The 20,239-nt window shown below is 33.0% G+C and overlaps 1 protein-coding gene across 1 annotated transcript; it reads right to left on the bottom strand.

The window, feature by feature from the left end:
- Nucleotides 1-3,207: 3,207 nt before the first annotated feature.
- LOC125050550 (SKI family transcriptional corepressor 2) lies at nt 3,208-19,584 on the bottom strand. Its single transcript, XM_047650474.1, has 9 exons — nt 19,490-19,584; nt 18,406-18,631; nt 17,756-17,897; nt 16,737-16,991; nt 16,138-16,301; nt 15,255-15,381; nt 14,719-14,875; nt 3,881-4,016; nt 3,208-3,569 (listed from the first exon to the last, which is right to left on the bottom strand). Exons 1-9 carry the CDS (start codon nt 19,580-19,582, stop codon nt 3,499-3,501), a joined length of 1,371 nt encoding a protein of 456 aa, XP_047506430.1. The 5' UTR covers nt 19,583-19,584; the 3' UTR covers nt 3,208-3,498.
- Between the last annotated feature and the right edge of the window lie 655 nt (nt 19,585-20,239).

Below are 20,239 nucleotides of genomic sequence, written 5' to 3' on the forward strand. Positions count from 1 at the left end.
ACCTTCACGTACATACCCTCACTTTTACACCATCATACAACACAACCAAATTAGGTACCACTTAGATAAACATATTGAATAGTTTTTATTTGTTTGTTTCCTTTTATAAATTTTGGAACCATTTTGTAGTTGTAAGTATTATTATGTATTATGTATTCCATATTTGGCTTTATTTTCAATTTAACTGCTTGTAATTATATATAATTTATGTTTACAAAATAAACTAAAATAATTTACTATTTATTTAATGAATGCATGCATTAAAAACAATACAATGTGTGTTCTGTGTTCAACTTAACTTACCTGCCCGCCATACTATCAAGTTATGGACTAACCGTGTAAAGTACATTGCTTAGAAGAAAAAAAATATTTATATAAAAAGCCTTGTTATTTTATGCAACTACAACAAATTTCATATTAAATTTTATGATATTTAAATATTGAATATTTATCTATTTTACTTATTAAACCTAAATAAGAGTAGTACAACTAAAATAAAGAATCCAAGCCCAGCCTCACATAGAGCTAATTAATAACTGGTTTTTGATTTGCAGACAAATATATTTAATTAGATTATAAAAAGAAATAGTTATGTAAGATAAAACAAAAAGTATCATGATGATATTTCATATGTATAATATGATATGTGTACTTGTGCAAAAAAGAAGAATGTTTTAATCCAAAATGCTAATGTTATATAAATATGTATTTATAAAAATTTAGAAACCCAATTTAGGCTTTCATAACAAATTAAAAATTCATTCATACAATTGAAGGATAGTTCAAATTCAATAATTTAAAAATGTCTTCACTATTGTACTTTTTGTAACCAGGCCTTATCATTGATACACATGTAATAATCTTCTTCATGTGCAATACAACGAGGATTCTGAAACTTTTGGTACTCTAAAGTTTTTACATATAATTTTAGTATCTACTCATAAAAATACTAATAATTTACAAAAAAACATGAAACTTAAACAAGGACAATACCTTTTCTTGTTCTATGTCTGCAGAAGACAAGGCAGGATCAAGATTGCATAAAAAATTGGTTCTAAGATAAAAATTATGATTTTATTGCTACAAATAATCAAAAGGTTTACCTTAATCAAATTATTATTCATCTATTAGACACTAGGTTCGTTTATATAGTAACTAACATTCAAGGTTTCGTTATTACCAATTACTTTCTTGGGTATTCTCCCTTTGTGTCCACGTTTTTATCAACATCTTTATTTCTTGTATTTTTTTATGAATATGTCTTCACTGAGACATCATAACGATCTAGCCTAACTTAAGACTAATAAGTAGTTTAAGTCTAACTTAATTTACTAAAGTTTTTTTATTTTTTTATTCCCTGCCGATTTACATTCAGATGGCATTATCAGAATACCAAATGTCTACAAATTTAAGGTGTATTTTATTTGACTGTCGAATTGTTGTTTTAAACATAAACAATCTAACACGAGTGGCGCTTCTGTCGCCGTTATTGTTTGTCAGACCAGTCGCAGACAGTCCCGTTAAACTGCGGCAGATCTTGAGCATGTAGTACAGGGGGTCTGTTTGTAGCTATTTTTTCAAAGGCTCCGATGAGCCGTTCCATCCCAAGTAAATATTGCTAAATCGTACGATGGCTCCTTCACGTGTGACTTAAGCGGAATCTCTGCTGTGTGAGTTTGAAAATTGAATTACAGAATCGACAGGCTGTATCTCCAATTGACGCGAAAAAACGATCCAGCATTTACAGATCACAGATGAAGCTAGTCACTTTTGCTATTTAAATAAATGCATTAAAAAAATAAGTTATATATACATTATATATGTATCTCAATACCAGAAACGTGTCACTTTACTTTTACTTTTATAATAAAATTAACAGTTTCGTGCACGATAAATGGGTATACCTAGAATTCCGAAGATGATGATGATAATTAGATTTATGTACATATATGATTAGATGTTGTCTAATATACATCACCTATAGATTGTATCTGTCTCTATTCTATTCATCATAAAGCAAGGAAGCTATGAAAAAAATGCATGTTTTTATTTAATAATTTATTTAATCGTACACTCTACAATAAGATACATAATATTACCTACTCTACTTTATTTACATGATATGTTTAGATAATGACGTCATGTATTATCCTTAATAAGTTATAAGTAAAAATATTACATAGGTGTTAATTTTTACTACCTTTCAAGATATAAGAAAATCTTGAAACTGAAATAGGCTAGACTACAGTTATTGTTGATTAACTTAAGTTAAATAATGTGTTCTGACTACCTATTGAAAATTCTTAAATATTATTAATTCAATCTCACTTAATGATTTATTAAAATTAAAGTTGCTAAGATGTATATTATACCTACTTATGTACAACTAAAAACCAATAATTCCTTATCAATTTATTAAAAAAACTATGCTGGTTTACATTACTAAAAACATCTACAGAAAGACTGACTAGATCCGATTGACAAAATAAATATAACTATTTTTGCAAACTATGGTGATTATGACTAGAAAATTATTATTATAGATATTAATATATATACATGATAGGTACTTAGTGGTTATTTCGTCTCAAACAATTTCTAAAGGAAGCCAAAATAACAGACTTATACTACTTTCTTATTGTAAACATTTCAATATTCTTTATTTAAAGCCTCAGAAAGTTATTATTTGTTTTTTTACACTCGTGTACAAAGGCGGCTTCACTGGTCATCTCCCCTTCATCACAAACAATCATCGCATCAACAAGTCAGCCACTTTAATAATACATTATAAATAAACATCGTATCCTACATATTTATAAAAAAAGGGTGCGTGTACTTATGTACGCGCGTAAGAAGTTATACTTCTTTGGCATTATTAAAAATAGTTTTTGATTGCATGCAAATAATTAATTGCAATTAAATAATCAAAGACTGGAAAAGGAGTCACTATAGTCGATAAAATTCAGTTTACATTTGAAAAATTAAATAAATAAATATTTATTAATATTCTCTTACATTAAGTGTAACATAAACTCTATTATTATTCGAATGTTGTTTTTAAATTATGTCCAATGCCGTAGCATCTTCCGTGGGCAACTTCATTGTGTCACGGTGCGCGCGCATCGTAAAATTTCCCTCTCATCAATTTTTCATAACGCGCCTAAAGAAGTATAACTTCAAAAAAATTAAACTATACCTACTGTTTGACCGTCCCTGACGTGATTACTAGATCTGCCTGAGAACAGGAACCAAGAAATAAAGCAACTGTGTAAAACGTGAGAGTGGTGGAGACGGCTACTAACTAATCATGAGCTTTTTTCTTAAGCATTTTACAATCATCTACAGTCGCTAAAGATCCGCCCTTATTCGAGTGTCAATTGCAAATAAATGTGACAACTGTTTGAGGCCTAGTTTATGTATTTTATCTACAATTTTAATGTTAATTATCTACAAATTAAGCGTGAATTAAATTATTGCTTTTACTGTTGGCTATAGCTGCTAGTGGGTGTGAGTTGGTGCGGTCGGAAGTAACGGGAGAGGCGCAACGCAGGCGGCGCATCCATCTCGCTCTGAAATATATACAGATTAACATAGTACAAAAACACTAAAATATTTTTTTTAATTACATCTTATTAACAATTCAACCCGTGACTAATGTTTATCAGCATTTATTTATCAAAACTGCTACTTTTGATTATTTTTTGCGATAAAAATGTAACTTATTTTAAATCATCCGAACCTTTTTATGGCCCTGCGTACATTAAACATATTTATTATGTTTGTAGCTTCCACATTAATAGAACTACAGAAAATATATCCGGAAATATACATATAATAGTTTTGGCTCTGAATTTCAATTTACATGAAGAATTTGTTTCACCTCGGTCATGCATGAAGCGTACGGGAGGCCGAAGGTCTGGCAGCCGCCAGGGTTCCTCTTCGCGTTCGACCTTAGGCACCAGTGCACTCCAACATTCTGCTCGCGCTGTGGTTGAACGGCATGGCCATGTGCACTGCTGAAATAAACAATAAAATAGATAATTTTGAAAAACGGTTAACATAGAGTAACTTTATGATAAGATTATAAAAAACAAATAGTTAAAAAAAACTAAAAAACACGCTTTTAAAGCACATCAAACTAAAAAGTGAAAAATAATTCCTAAATTAGGCTGAAAATGGTAATGAACAAAAAATAATGGTATTATTGTGAATAAGCGTGGGGCGCTCTGTGCCATATTTTTCGTCTATAGAGCAATTTTTTAAACTATTATTTATTCTTTATTTTTTAGTTAATTTTTTTTTTCGGATTATTGCATTGTCATCGATCTTTGACAGGTGCACAAATTTAATAAAATCTGTCCGTTTAAAGTGGGTCAAAATCGAGTCCGAAGGAGTCGGTTACATACATACATACAAGTGAAGCTAATATAAAGCGTGTAATTAAGAGCTAACACGCTTGTCTATTACGTAATATTATTTTTTTGACCATTTTACAAATGAATTAAGCCTTTTAGAAATGGAATGCATGTATTTTACACACGCAATCTGACGTCAAAAACAATAGAGAATCAAAAATATAATTTAACTTTCCCTTTGTAATTATTGTTAAAAGTATAAAACCCCTTGAATAAATAAAGAGGCATCGACAATAATTACGGACACCGCAATTCGATTACCGTCACGATGTTACGTTATCAAATCGCATCGGACACGTCACGGCTACAATTAACTGTAAAACTATTATTATGTCACTTAACTAACAACTCATATGAAGCTTTCGAAGGTTCTAAAACTTTCAATAAATTCCTGTTTAATTATGCAACACACAAACATAGTGTCAAAATATTATAGGACACTTAAGACTGTTATTAAACATTTCCATAGTTTAAGCTATTCACTAGTATTGTAGAAAATTAAGTCACCATAATATTACGTATTAGCCATAATTATTGTATAGGCTAGATTGTAATTCTTGTAATGTCGCACCCTCCTTGTGAACTTCATTGTAGAAATGCGACAGAGCAAGACACTGCTCCAAAATTACTTTAAAGGTTTGTGCATGGAATTTGTGTTCTTTCTCCAACATATTGGACCTAAACCAATTTTACCAAAAGCCCGGATATTTCTCTGTGACATTTACATATTTTTCATATGTAGTTTCAGTTAGACTTAGTAACAAATCGGTCTTAGTTGCTATGTTAGTATTGGTTAGTAATAAAGCAAAAACTAACAAACTCCTATAGTAGGGCCCGGGGCCTGATTAAGTGATTAACCCTTAGGCTAATGAGGCTGCAGCCTAGGGCGCGACGATCTAGGGGGGCGCAACGTTTGGTTTCTTAAGGAAACTGCATGAACTAGACGACATTAAATTTATTAGAAGCCAAGCAGTAAAAACAACTATATACCACGGATTTAGGCGAAACCTTTGCAGAAGAATTCGTCCATTTGGCGCAGTTAATTAAATCTGACACCGAGGCCGAGCATTCTATTGATGCTAGAACCCCAAAGGGTTTGGTATTCTACTTGGTAGCATGTAGTCACATGTCATGATTTTGGTCGTATAACGCGGGAAGTGCTTTTTCTTTTGTGTTTGTAGGGGCGTGTCCTGATGCGTGTCTTGATCAGTCTCTGAGTGGGGCATGGCCAGCATACCAACGTTTTAAGATATCCGAGTTCTTTGTAATCAATACATACAGTATATTGGTGCAATGCATAATACCATGCAGCAATTATGCCACCCTATGCCCAATAGCAACCTAAACGCCTTGTTATACTGAACACAGAGCTTATTCAACGCCTTCTGGGTAAAGGCTGGGTAAACGCTTCCAGAGGCTGCTCGAGTTTAATGACTGACAATACTTCAGTAACATATAGTAATAACTTCCGTAAATATCCAGTCCAGCATATTACTCATTACGGCTAACGCTCTTCTTTATCGCTCCATATCAACGCCATCAGACAAATCCTCTGCCACCCAATGACCCAAATACTTATATTCGTTACTAGTTTAAGTGGCACATTTCGTCATCGTACTGTTTGTAGCCGCTTATTGTAGATGTCGCTACAACCATACCACAAGCAATTAATGCCTGTTATACATGTTAACAATAGAATAGAATAGAAATAACAGCTTCTAATTTACCTAAAATTTGGCAAGAATACGGCAAAAAAATAAGATGCAATATATTTTTATCATAAATATAATATAAACATGTTGAGAGCCATCATTCGGTATCAGTTTTAAAATCGTTTCAGTTTATAGATAACATTCGTTTTAGTAATTATATCTGTATGGGTTTTTAAACCATTGAGTTTAAAAATTATTTGTTGATTTTAGGTAAAATAAATCTGATAGTATGAATTATATTTATATATATAAAGCACTAATAATATAGCATAGAACAAGCTATAAGGCCAGTGAACATTAAAAATGCATGGGTTTTGTTGCGGAGTTATAAGTATTGAAACTACATCTGCAGTAAATGCCATAAGGAGTTTGTAAAAACAAATAAGTACTTGTGAAAAATAACATAACTATTTGGATAAGCATTAAAATCAAGTTTATAAAAACAGCTTTGGCCATGAATTATTTAAGATCAAATATAATTACGATAAAGAAAGTTATAGTATAACCTAAACAATAATAATATGCAGTCTGATTATTCAACATTAGAATATTATTGACGATTGTCGCCTCCAGATGGCGCTAAATTTAATTTAAAGTAATATTAACAGTACGTTAAGCCTCTTAGAACGTCTTAGAACATAAAGACAAATCTTTATTTAACGAGAACAGTGTAATTTTGTTCACCATCACCTTAGCTTAGAAAAGTGACCGAAACAAACGCAGTTCACCAAGGACAATTGTCTGCCTCGTACCCGGCTGAGGGGTGGCGTGAGGTCTCTCTTTCCAATTGTTCGTATCAGATGGTAGAACACAAAAGTATTATTGCAAATGGGAAAATTAATGTTCCGCACGCGCCTATAAAACTGACTCAAATGTCATCACGCCACTCCCATTCCCAAATGAGGTTGGTAAATAAAAAACTAAATGCCACGTCGGCATTTGTAACCAAAGTTATGGGTTATGACTACGCATCGTATTAAAAAAATATCGCTAACCTTCATAATTAATCAACTGCTTTACTTCTATAATAAATACACTTTATAATCCCAAAAAATATTTGTTATACTCGTTTAATGAGCCAAATGCGATACTTTAATCAGTAGTGTACTTGATATGTAGAAAATAATATAATTAATATTCCTGTTTAGCTATTGTACACGATGAGGGATATTGGTTGCAATATTTTACATTTATATCATACTGTAGAACCTATATAACTCGAACATAAATTCGAGTTACTACTGTGTTTACATACTACTGTAGTACAATGTATGTATCTTTTATTCTCAGTTAATAACATGATTTTAAAAAGTCGAAAAAATCTTTTGTCCTTTCCCTTCAAGCCCCAAATCCTCCATTTCTCGAAATCTCAACCCTCTATAAGGCGAAATAATCAGTAAGACCCTGCAAGCCGTTTTGGTACATATTTTTTTTATTTTACAAACTTTGCATACTATATAATTGGACACCTATTACGTCTAGAGTTACTCAAAAGTAGTCACTCAAAATTAGTAAGAATAAATCTTAAGTCGACTCAAAATCCGCCTAAGTCAAAACTCAAAATCCTCCATAATGGGTCGAAATCTCTATGGCCCGAATGTTTTGGCGTCTCCCTTGATGTTCGAGTTACAGAGGTTATACCAAATATGAAAAATATGAATCATTTGCAATCAAAATCAGTCTACTAACTGCACTGTTTTACTAAAGTAGCAATCTGTCTCTTTTCATCTCAACGTTAATGGAATTAAAGAGAGTGAGAGAAAATAGCACTTTACTTAAAACAGTGCATAAGACTGTATAAGTTGATATTCTTAATGTTCTTCCTATTTCATAAGTCAAATCACAATCGAACAAAATTAAAAATAAATAGGTCAAATTGGTTGGCAAATTTAGAAATCTTCCAAGCTAGTCACGTTTAAACCTAGTTATTTTTTATTCAGAGATAGTTTTTGTTGAATTAACACCAAGTCATTTTTGGTCAAAGACAATTAAAGTAAAAAAGTTACTTTAAATGTCTTTGGTTTGGACCTAAGACAAGCCTGAGTTAATGTCATTACATTAAGGAAGCTTCAAAATTAAGGGTAAAAGACTTCTTGGGCTAAGCAGATTTAATTAATTTTTTATATGTCAAACTGACCTATTTAGGTAATAAAAATGTTCCGTTCAGAAATGGCTTGCAAAGAAAATAATGTGGGCTACGTCTGCCATATGACACTCTCACTTGTTTTAGTGTGGAACAAAAGCTTTTGTTCAATTTTTTCAAATGAAACCTTCCGGGATCAAAAATTAAAATTTGTGGTCTTTTTAAAATCATTTCAGTGTTTTTCATGCTCAAAATGAATATTATCTTTATGTTATCACAATAAAATACTTCCGGACCCGAGGACTTTAAATCGCATTTCATTTATTTATTTGACGAACTTCTTGAACTATTTGAATATCAAATATTATAAATATCAATGCCATATTTAATAGTCTGTGAAAAAAAAAAAAACGTTGATACGATCATTACATCATGATTACATATCAAGTGATTTTAAAACTAAATATACACTTAAAAACAAATAACTTTTTGGAATCCCTTAAATAATTGAGTTTTAAATATGATTAATAACTTAAATAATGAATAGCGAATCTGTATTATTGTCCTTGGAGCGTGTAATTAACTGTGCTTCGAGAAATCCCGCGAGACCCCGCATATGTCATCTGTGCCATGTCTATTCAATTGCCGCCTCTAGCTACAATCGCAATTGAATAATAATTAATTACGTCTATATTTTAACATACACATACATTAATAATACTTTCTTAGCGTAATCCATAAAATCTAGATTTCGATTATTAAACCATTAAACAATGAAATATACAGTATTTACGATTTTAAATAATATTACAAATTACATAATAATTTTGTAAGCGCACTGTGGAGGCCACTGGGATCAAACTTAAAAAAATTGTTTTAATTTTCTATTGACACATTTTTAATTATGTACATATTATTATTGTTAATAGGTTAAGAATATTAAAAATTGTGTATATTTGTACCAACGTTCGTTATTAAATTAGAAATTTGAAAAAAAGTTTGTTACTTTAATAGACATAATATTTTCTTCAGCATCTTCCTGTTCTAACATTTTATTACATTGCCTGAGACAGCTAAATTGGTAAACCAGGCACGTACCTAATAGATACTTTGCGCAAATCCGAGAAAACGATTCAATTGCACAACTTGATGTTGTTATAAATCACTCGTTGTCACGCACACGAAATATAACGTTATTTACGAAAGATTTCGTTTTATAACCATTTATGTTCATATAAAGTACCTACCTAGTACATATATAGAAACAGAGACTATTTTATTGACTTCTCTCGTCATCTTAAAAGTTACTTCAAGCGATTCTCAACCCGTTTCTAGCCTGGACGTTAATCGTTTTTCTACCAAACTATAGCACAAAAGGCTGATTTATTTTTCTATAACGAAAATGTTTAATGTAAAAGGGGCTACTTCAATATTCATAGTCTAAATCGATTTCGTAAAACAACGCTGTAATATTTACAGAATGATATCGAGTTGCGAGTTTTAATTTGGTAAATCGTCCAAAGTGTGCTCACTACACATTTCCAGTGTAACAACATTTAGTAAACCAATAGACCAAGTGAGGGTAGACCCTTCAAAGCCTTCATTTACTATTTAAAAGTACATCGCGGCAAAATTTCAGAAGCGCTGCAATAAGTCTGAAAGAGACAAAGAGACTTCAAAATGATTAAATTATTTGTATGAAAAACACAGCGCCTGTGGTTATTTTCTAAAACTAAAATTTCTTAAATAGAGTTTAATACTTAGTCAAACTCATGTTAGTAATATCCAAGCCAAGCTCGTTTGAGAGTCTCAATGTGAGCGCAGAAATATTAAATTGTCATGTGGAACATGGTGTAATGGTTGCAGCTCCTTACAAACTTTGTGTAAAACAAAAAACTTGGAGATTAAAAAGAGTGGCGGAGATTTTATTGCCAGTTCTTCTCTTCCGTTCTACGCCATTGATTTGAGAACTGGCAGTAAATGTAAAATTTGAAGCATTCAATGTATATTTCTTTTTCGACGTTCTTAGTGTACATTGTGTAACCTACATGATTAAATGATTTTTGACTTTGACTTTGATTGTTATTGCATTCATAATAAAACATCTAAAACGATGTCTAAAGCAAGTAAACTGTGGGACAGAGGTGAAGTATGTTTGTATTCCACGCCTTAATTTGAACGAGACACGCGCGATTGTAATCTCTATAAAAGTACTTAATTCGATTATATCAATGTTATTGTTCTATGAATAAAATAGTTTTTCGATAATATTAATTGTCTGTATTGATTTTTTTTTATAAATTATGTTTGTATGTCTAAATAATTTTATTACGAATTAGCTTATACATTCTTAACCAACATAATAAAACAAATACTAATACTAGTAATAACTAGTATTTCTTTTATTAAAGGCAACACGACAAATAGCTAAAAGTAAATACATTCAACAATTAAATTCTTCTATAGACGTCACCATGGAAAGGGCCACCAGGAAAAAGAAAGAGAGGTCGCACTCTTACACAGTGGGCTGACGAGCTCAAAGAAGTTGGTGTGGAAGTTTAGGAGAAAAATGCTCAAGATGAGAGAGGGAGAGTGAGATGGAGCCAGTTGGAGTAGGCCTATACTCTATAAGAGGGTAGAAGGCTCACCTGATATTAAGTGATACCGCCCATAGACACTCACATTGCCAGAACGCTTGCGTTGCCGGCCTTGTGAGAATTGGTACGCTCTTTATTTGAAGGACCCTAAGTCGAATTGGTTCCAGTGTTAAAAATAATCAACGTGTTTGGACTGGAATATCCAACATCAGATTTATTATACTCAAACTCAAAATAACTTAATTCATATAGTCAAGACAAGGGTGTAGAGCTGGTAAGACTCTCCGTCACTCTTTTTAATCGCGAAGTTTTGAGTCATACAAATTGTTTTGAAGTGGAGCAAAACAATCGCAAGGATTAGGATCATTTATGTTTCAAATCAATCTTGACATCATATCGTAAAATTGGCTAGGAATATTTGTAGCATATTAAAGATAAAAACAAATGAAGCCCGAACATCTGAAAACTAAAGCCCTCTAGATTTAGCTAGCTACTGTATTAATATTCATCCGTGATCCGTTTAATAAGTTAAAAGCCCCTTCGGCGGTTTTGTTAAGCCGATTTCAAATGATCCGTAGAATCTGAATGACCTAAACCCAAGTCTAATTGGTCCGTTCATCAAAGTATCATCGAAAGCAATTATTAATTAGTTGAAAAAATAAAAACTTAGATACGTAGGTATTCCGTTTGAAATTTATACGTAGCATTTTTGATGAGGGTCATTTTTACACAGAAACATTTATAATTTATTTGTTTGCATCGATTATTTACAGTTATACAACACATATTACTTACCTGGGACTAGTGCTTGACAGGCTACTTCTAATTAATTTGCGATATTTGCTTTAAAATAAGTGTTGTTTGACATAGTCATATTGTATGATGATTTGCTATTTTAAAAGAGTATCTAGAGTTTTTTACGCCGGCTTTTTCTCTCGGCCTACACCCTCTGTCATCTTTGCTGATGAATAGGGATGTCTACCGATTCAAATTTAATGACGTGGAATAATTGATACCTGTATCTTATATTCCATAATAAAAAAAAATATTTTATTAGAATACAAAGAAATTACAACAATATAGAAGTGTAATAATTGAGCAAATAACACTAATCTAATTATATTGTAAGTATATTGTCAGACATCAAGCACCCCGTAAACCTCTTGAATCAGTCAAGCATTTAACAGTGTTGGCACTTGAAATTGACGCAGGCTAATAATTAGTCAATATATAAAAGAAACAAAAAATTAAAACGAGAGTGCAGGTCCCTTTGGAGTAGAGACTCCAGTAGAGACTCTTGGGCCGTGGGGTTCAAGTGATGTACACTACTTAAAGATTTAAGTTAGCGCCTGGTAGATAGTACCGGTGACCTCAGAGCTGGTGCTTTCCTCGCTCAACGAATAAGTATCGCAATACAGGGAAGAAATGCTGCCAGCGTTAAAGGTTTTTAAACCAAACTTTTTAAATTTGTTTCAATTTTCTTCTTATTAATTTTTAATTACTTTTATTAAGAAAATTGTAAACATTGTATATTTGATTGTTATGTTTAGGTTTTAATAAACGATAATCTGAGTATTGTTCATATATAAAGATTTAAATAGGAAATTACTACTTTTTAATAATAATAATTTCTTTACTCTATATAGAAGATAGTTTATACTATAACAAGATATTTTGATACTTGATAATTGCACTCAGTATAATTGAAATACCTTACCTTGATAACAACTTTATACCCCAATAAGGAAAGCCACATAGCAATAAATGTAAGTAGGGAGTGATCACCCTTTGAGGGGATTATGTATTTTAATTACTTGGCTTGTGTCGATCATTAGAGAGGCACCAACGCCTTGTCCCTAACGGGTAAATACAACATCGATTACAGCCTTAATTGGGTTAATCTTGTAGTAAATAGCACCTATTTTATATTCACATAATACCTGATTCATAGAACAACAAAAAATAAAATCTTTCCTCATTATTATGGAGAAAGATTGGAAAATTTTATCGAAGAGGAAAAATAAGTGGAAATTATTGGAGGTGGTCTTCACTTATTGAAAGGTCTGTTACTAGTATTAAATAACCTTATAGTGCTCTAATAAAGTTAGTTTTATTTTATTTATTTAAAGTAGTCGATTTGTTAAAATGCTTTTCTTTTGTGCTGATTTGCGATTGGCTCACTCTTTGCATTTTAATTTTTTACGAAAAAGGAGTCCTGTTTTTAATAGGACATATTTTTGTTCTCACTTAGGTATGTTATATATTTCACATATAGTTGGTCCAACAAAAAATAAATGTTTCATTATAACGTATCAGTAATGTTCTATTCAAAACTGGGCTTTGCATACGGAACTCAATAAAAACGTTGAATTACACGCGGAACGAAAATCCCCAATTAATTGGTCCCGTGGAATCCGATTGGTAGTAAATTAAACATTTTCCCTTATTTAAAGGCGAAATGAAGTACATTTGAATTCGCGGCAGTAATTACAGAGTTTACGACGTGCAAAGCATTTAGATGCATTCTGGCAACACCAAAGCTCTGATTTCTATGTAGTTCCAAATTCAAAAAATCATTAGTTACCTTATGGGCAGAGACTAAAGTCACTATAAGCTTTCAATTATTATTTTATATTAATGCGACAAGTAGGAGAAATATTAGGCCCTTATCAAGTGACAATCTCTTCTTGAGTTCAATCCAGAATTTCTAACTTGATATACAAAGCCGTGTAAACGGACCTTAGCAACTATCTTTAAGATTGATTGATGTTCTAAAAGCTTTAGAATACTAAGAAATTATATAATCATTATAATAACAATAAATCGTCAGATTGATTAATTATAAAAAAAAACACCACACAATCAGCCATATTAAAATAGGCATGGATATGTCATGATGTCATAATAATAAGAACATTTAATTATAATTGTTGTCAAAAAATATGTTCTAAATACTCTCTCACGCAATAAATGCACCTTGCCATTAAAAATTTAACCTACTCCTTGAATGCATTACGCGGCAGTAATCTAAAACTTCTAGGAAGGTGATTAAATAGTTTGATAGCGTAACAATTTTCAAAATACATGATGGAGCACCCACAGCCGTGTAAAATACAGGCAAGTTTTTTTTATATTTTAAATAATATGTTTGCCTTTTTACAGTGATAACTGCTTCTAGGATATATAAACTTGGAGATTTCCAGTGTAAGCTGTACACAATTGTTGTAAGCTATCAACAAATATATTTGAAGTGAAATGCGGAACATTGAAAGGAACCACTAAGTAACTTAAAAAGACAACTCTAATCGCAGATTACGTTCCTCGTGTTTGTGATTGGAAAAATTCTCCAACTTTTTAAATTGGATCGCACTCGGGCGGTTTGACTCGAATGCGAATGGGGAGTAGATAATGCGATTTCTTCAATACTTAGGTATTAAATTGCAAGTGAACGTTTACTATATTCAATGTGGTATTCATTCTATACATTCGGAAATATTTACGGCAAAAAATTGCTTTAATTTGTACGGCAACAAAGGTTTGTGGAACTGGATAGATTTTTGTTTTGTATTTGTATCTATGGATTTTTTTAAGGGCATTTAAAGTGGTAGTCATTTGACTTGTCTTATATAGAACAATTTCTAGAAAGTAATTGATAAATGTATTCAATAACCCAACGTCTACATGCTTAAACAAGACAAGATTTCCCGTATAGTATATAAGTATGTATGTTGACATTCATAAGCATGCTCTAAGAAGCATCTAAATTGAATAAACGTATTTTGATTTGATTTGATTTGATTAGGAGAGAAAAGAAATCCTACCTACCACCTATACGACTTACCGCGCCACTAAATCTGTGTCTTAAACGGGTTTTACGTTTTATTAGTTTTAATATATGAATTAGGACTTACCACGTCCTTATTGTGGTCATCTTCTGTGGTCTCTATGTCCACGCTTTCGTCGCTGTCACGGTCGCTCTTTGGGGACCGAGCAGGCGATGAACGGAGCGGCGAGCGAAGAGGAGAACGTGACGGGGAAAGAAGCGGCGATTTGTTTATGGGCGATCTGCTAAAAGAGTAATTTAGTTAACTACCATAAGAAGCAATGGAAACTGTACTCCATTCGTAGTAATAATAGACTAACAGTTTGAATATATCAAGGAATGGCCATTAATTTTTTTATAAACTAATTTCACATACATAACAAAAATGCTTGATTTTTGTTGCATGAAAAATTGAGACGGATTATTTATAAAAAAAAATATTTTTATAATCACCTAAATTAACTTTTTATACGATTTTGTTGCTTTGCTTAGGTCTCGAGGTCTGTTTAATCAACGTTTCTTAATAATATTAACTTTAATTTAGAAGTTAAAACACAACACAATAAATGAAATGTCAACTACCTTAAGACGGCTGCTAAATATTATGAGTAAAATATTAAATACCTGTTAGGTGAACGCGAGGATGATGTTAGCGGTGATATTTGTGGAGAGTCAATACGATGTGTGATGACGGGACGGAAGGCGCGAGGTTCCTCCATGCTGCTTACTCCACTTAACGCTGTTAATGCCCCTGCATAAACAACTTAGTTTCTACAAAGTACTTAGCATATATAAACGAATTACGAATTAATAAATACTTTTAGCTGTACAAAACCTACATATATATATACATCTATATATATAAAAATGAAACCCATTTTCCGTTGTCACGACATAACATGAAAACGGCTTGACCGATTTGTCTGATGGTTTTTTAATAATATACCTTGAAGTACGAGGATGGTTCTTACGGTGAAAAATTAAAAAAAATTGAGTGAAAAAGTCTTAAAACAACACTTTTCTATATTCCCATACAAAATATTCGTAATAATAGTTAAAAGTCAATTTGAACTTTAATACCATAGTATAAAGTTCAAGTGTTAGTGGAGGGGTTCCGGGAAGGTAAATTTTTATTTTTTGACATAATGTATTTTTTGTCTTATCAATTTTCTTTTTTTTTCTTACTAGCTAGACCGGTGTCCCGAATAGCAGAATAAGTATTTTAAACAAATAAAGAATCGACTGTTAGGCGGTACGATGTTCGCCAGGCCAGCTAGTTTCAAATAAAGGTGCAATTACACGCTCTCAACCTACCTTTTGTCGTATTATTAGATATACATATAACTTGATTTACCAATTTATATATTCATATTTTATAATAACGCCTAGAGTTAAACAACATATAAAATTATTTGGTTTAAAAATTTAGTTTAATTGATGTTCCCGTATGAATAAGAAAAGATACATCAATCAGTGAATCCTGTACAGCGTAAGGAATGAACAGTACCTGGTGTCCACAAACTGGGCTTCAGCCATGGCAGAGCATAGGGAAGAGGCAGTCTTGCTCCCCAAACGTAATCTGCCAATCTCGGTACGGGCGTATGCGCACTCGGTGGACTCGCTGGTACACGCTTTGCTTCGCTCTCGTCGGGCCTGCGAATAGGCAACCTTCTGTGGCACAATTTAATGCTGCACTTATTGGAACGCATGTTGTAATAATAAGGCATACTCAGAGAGTTGTTTATTAATGTTACAAGATTAAGTTGAATAATCGGATAAATAAATTGTTTCACTGCCTCATATTTCCTTAACTTAGTCATTAACTAATCGGCCATTTAATTTAGTAGCTAACTAATAATCTATAAATTATTTAATAGACAACTGTAAGTACGGTCATTTATATGTTCCAAAAAAGTTTGCAAGTGATTGGGTATTCGGGTCTGAAATTTATTCTTTTCGAAACTTGAATATTCTTCACTCATTTGCCATTAGTTAAATCAGAATCAAAGAAGAAACAGGAACTGAAATCCTAAATAATAACGTATGATATCAGAAATCTATTTCTCTCGTATCTGTGTCAAGACACCTGCAAGTTATAATACCTACCTAGCAGCAGATAGCATTCTCTTCCTGGTTCCACCATTAAACATAGCCTTGACATCCTCCCACGCGTGGACCACTTCAATGGGTGGATTGCCACTGAGCTTCATGTGCCGTCTCCAGGAGTTAAAATTAGCAGCATCAGGCTGAACATATTTGTCGCCCGGCCCCACCCGGTGGGAGTGGAATATAAATTTGTTCGGCGAGAAGAAAAGACCACATAGGGTGCATTTGATGCATTTCGCGCGGGATGAGTTGTATCTATAGGAATATATGTATATAAATTAAATTATAAGCCTCCTATTTCAATATCTGATTCGTGGTCATTCATTTTCTAATATCCTAAGAGCCCAGGGCTCTTTGCTTAGGCCAGACCTTCGTCATTTTATAAAACCTGAAAGTTCTTCTGTGCGTGTCTGCCAAAGTAACCACTACCCAAAACTCTATAGTCTCTGGTCGTTCTTACCTGTATAGGGGACACGCACAGAAGAACTTTCAGCTTTTATAAAATGAAGAAGGTCTGGCAGTCCTGGGCTCTTGATCTATAATAGGCGAGTAGAAGATCCTTCTATGCCTCACACGCGCCGTCGACTTATTGGTGTTCACCTTACGAGTCAGTGTTAGATTCGTATATAGCAAGTAATATCTTTTTCCTTCGAACCAACGACCTCAAGAAAGTCACAAGGCCAACAATGCTAAAATTAATGTAAGATTTAATACCTAGTATTTTATTTATTTAATAATCAAAAACAGAGAATTATTATTTAAATCGATATGCACCTGACACCTGCTTATCATAGGAATTTTGTTTAAGTACCGATTTAAACTAAACAGCGGTATTACCATTGCAAATATCATCTTCACTGCAATTGATGGCAACATTTCAATAGATTCTAGTAAAAGGATATCAACAAGTCATCTGTCAATTTGATGTGACAGTCTCTCGGTGTCCACGATTGCTAAAAGGTATCTCTCAGGTGTTGTAATTGCATTAAGTATTGAATATTGAAGCTTGTTTAAATTACCGAGCAGGTAGAAAGGCTCCACGGCAGCCCCAAGCACATTCGTGATGAACAGCAAACGCAAAGTCATCTGGAAGCCGAGGTGGTGCGTTGTCACCCAGAAATGACTTACACAACCTCTCCGCTTCTCTACGTGTTATCATACCTGTAGAATTTTTTTTTTAATGGAAATTCTATAGAGAGTTTGCGGCATGAAATAATAAATCAAATATTTGTATACGACTAACACACATCGGATCACTTAATTACGATTTTGACATTATTTTGAATGGCGATAACACTTGTCGCTATATAATTATCCTTAAAGGTCCAGCCTTGCGATTCTGTAACTCATATCAATCTCATAAGGATGGAGCTTGTAGTTTATTGTTTATCAGAATGCCAAATCGTAAAATGACTGCTTTATGACTGATTTGAGCGCGACCGCCGCTGTGTGAGTTCGAATAGTGAGTTACAGAATCGCAAGGCTGGTTTAAAACATTTAACTGATGTCTGGTAAGCAATACATTTTTAGTCAATCAATGTACATTTAATTCAAAATCTTCGTTTAAAGTCTTGGTATGAATGTGAATCCTTTTACCTCTGTATGAAGTGTTAGTTAGTTTAAGTTATAGCTTAAATAAATATCATATTAAGTTTGATCATAAGCTTACCACATCGCCTAGAAGACACAGGCATAGCCCCTGCCCGACGCAGAATCTCCAACTGCACTGGTGTGCATTGTACACACGTGATGCCCAAAGCAACACGCCTGTTGTGAATCTCATTATATGAGAACTGCTTTAATAACGTGTTCGATATCTGGGCGAGACATAGACGCTCGTTCCCCTCAATCACTAAGGAGACGATTGGGACGCCACTTAGGAGAACTGTGCCTACCTGTCAAAGACGTCTTTATGTTAGAAAAAAACAGTGTCATTTGGTATTTAGGCACGTAGATGATCAGTCTTCATTGCCTGATGCTCTCCTATTTTTGAGTTTAGGAAAGAGCAGCAAACGGGCAGAAGGCTCATATGAATTTAAGTGATACCGCCGCTTGACACTCACATTGCGAGAAGGCTCGCAAGTGCGTTGCGGGCCTTTTAAGAATTGGTATACCCTTTTTTTGAAGGAGACATCGGTGGGTAGTTGGTTCCATAAAGTAGTGGTGCGCGGCCAAAACTTCCTTTAAAAAACGCTTAGTTGTGGAACGACGGAAAATTACTTTATATGACTCAAAAACATTACATTTTGTACTACATTTAAAAGATTGTAAACATACTCTAGGCTACGAATCGTTGAGATACAATGTGACTACACAATCAGTTCTTGCACGTTTGAAATTAAATAGAGTTAGAGGCGATACTGTTTCAAGTACAAAACTTGACTACATCATTTACGTCGTTAAACTGTTTATCGCACAAAGAATGAGTCTATTGGAGCATTTCTAGTCAAGATGGCAAGAGCACTCTTTTATGACGTGGATCAAGTATTTTACTGCTTTTCACATTTGTATAGTGAGAGAAAGAAAATTTAACTATACTTCTCTTTATATAATATTTGTTTCTGCACTTCTCGCACGCATCATGTTTCTTATTTTTTTTTAGTTTTTCTCTTTAACTAGGATTGCCTGGAAGAGATCGCTTATTAGCGATAAGGCCGCCCGTTGCATCCCTTATAATTTTTATGTATTGTGATTTTTTTTGCAACGAAGTGTAAATAAATAAAAGGATAACATGTGGTAACATCTACACTTACTTGATTAGGTTTGCTGTTTATGTCCATAGATTTATGTTCAGGTCGAGATTTGTGAGTCTCTCGTGGAGATAAAGCCAAGTTCGTCGCCTCCATCCTATAATAAAATTATAAATGTAAGACATGTGTTTTCTTTAGAACGTGGGGCAAACAGGCTCACCTAATGTTAAGTGATACCGTCCAGGGACACTCTCAATTCCAGAAGGCTCGCAAGTGCGTTGCCGGCCTTTTAATACACTCTTCAAAGTCATATTTATTTAAATAGATCTCAGGTGGGTGTATAATACTTTGAATTCTACTCGAAGGGAGCCTAACGAAAAGTATTAATTAATTTCACGGCCAATTTATTGGGTCTATTTTTACGTTATTAATTAAAGCTTTATAAGTACATTAGTTTTCTATTTCTGCAAATATGAAGTCAGCATGCCTTAGACCATCAACAGCGTTTAAACACAAAAGGTTGATCACTTGCCTATTAAGAAAAATAAATAATCACGAAACAGATAGAAATCTGAGGCCGAGGTCTAAAAGGTTATAGTGCTGGTTTATTTAATATAACTTAATTGGTAAGAATATTACATAAAGCAAAAATATGTTACAATTAAAATAAATGGAGCTATAACGCGCATTAATTTTGCCGCATAATAAAACAACTATTCCGATTTTTGCGTGATTCCCTACAAAGGATCATTTATACAAATTGACAAGCTGCGTGTGAATATACTGTATCGAATATCAATTGGTTTTATAAAC

The sequence above is a fragment of the Pieris napi genome, chromosome 6 (assembly GCF_905475465.1).
Source record: "Pieris napi chromosome 6, ilPieNapi1.2, whole genome shotgun sequence".
Taxonomy (NCBI): Eukaryota; Metazoa; Arthropoda; class Insecta; order Lepidoptera; family Pieridae; genus Pieris; species Pieris napi.

Excerpts from the sequence above, each read along its gene's own strand:
- LOC125050550 (XM_047650474.1), bottom strand. The coding sequence starts at position 19,582 with ATGGAGGCGACGAACTTGGCTTTATCTCCACGAGAGACTCACAAATCT. Across the intron at positions 16,302-16,736 it reads AGAATGCTATCTGCTGCTAG|AAGGTTGCCTATTCGCAGGC; the intron begins GTAGGTATTATA and ends ATTGTGCCACAG. Across the intron at positions 14,876-15,254 it reads TCCTCGCGTTCACCTAACAG|CAGATCGCCCATAAACAAAT; the intron begins GTATTTAATATT and ends TTACTCTTTTAG.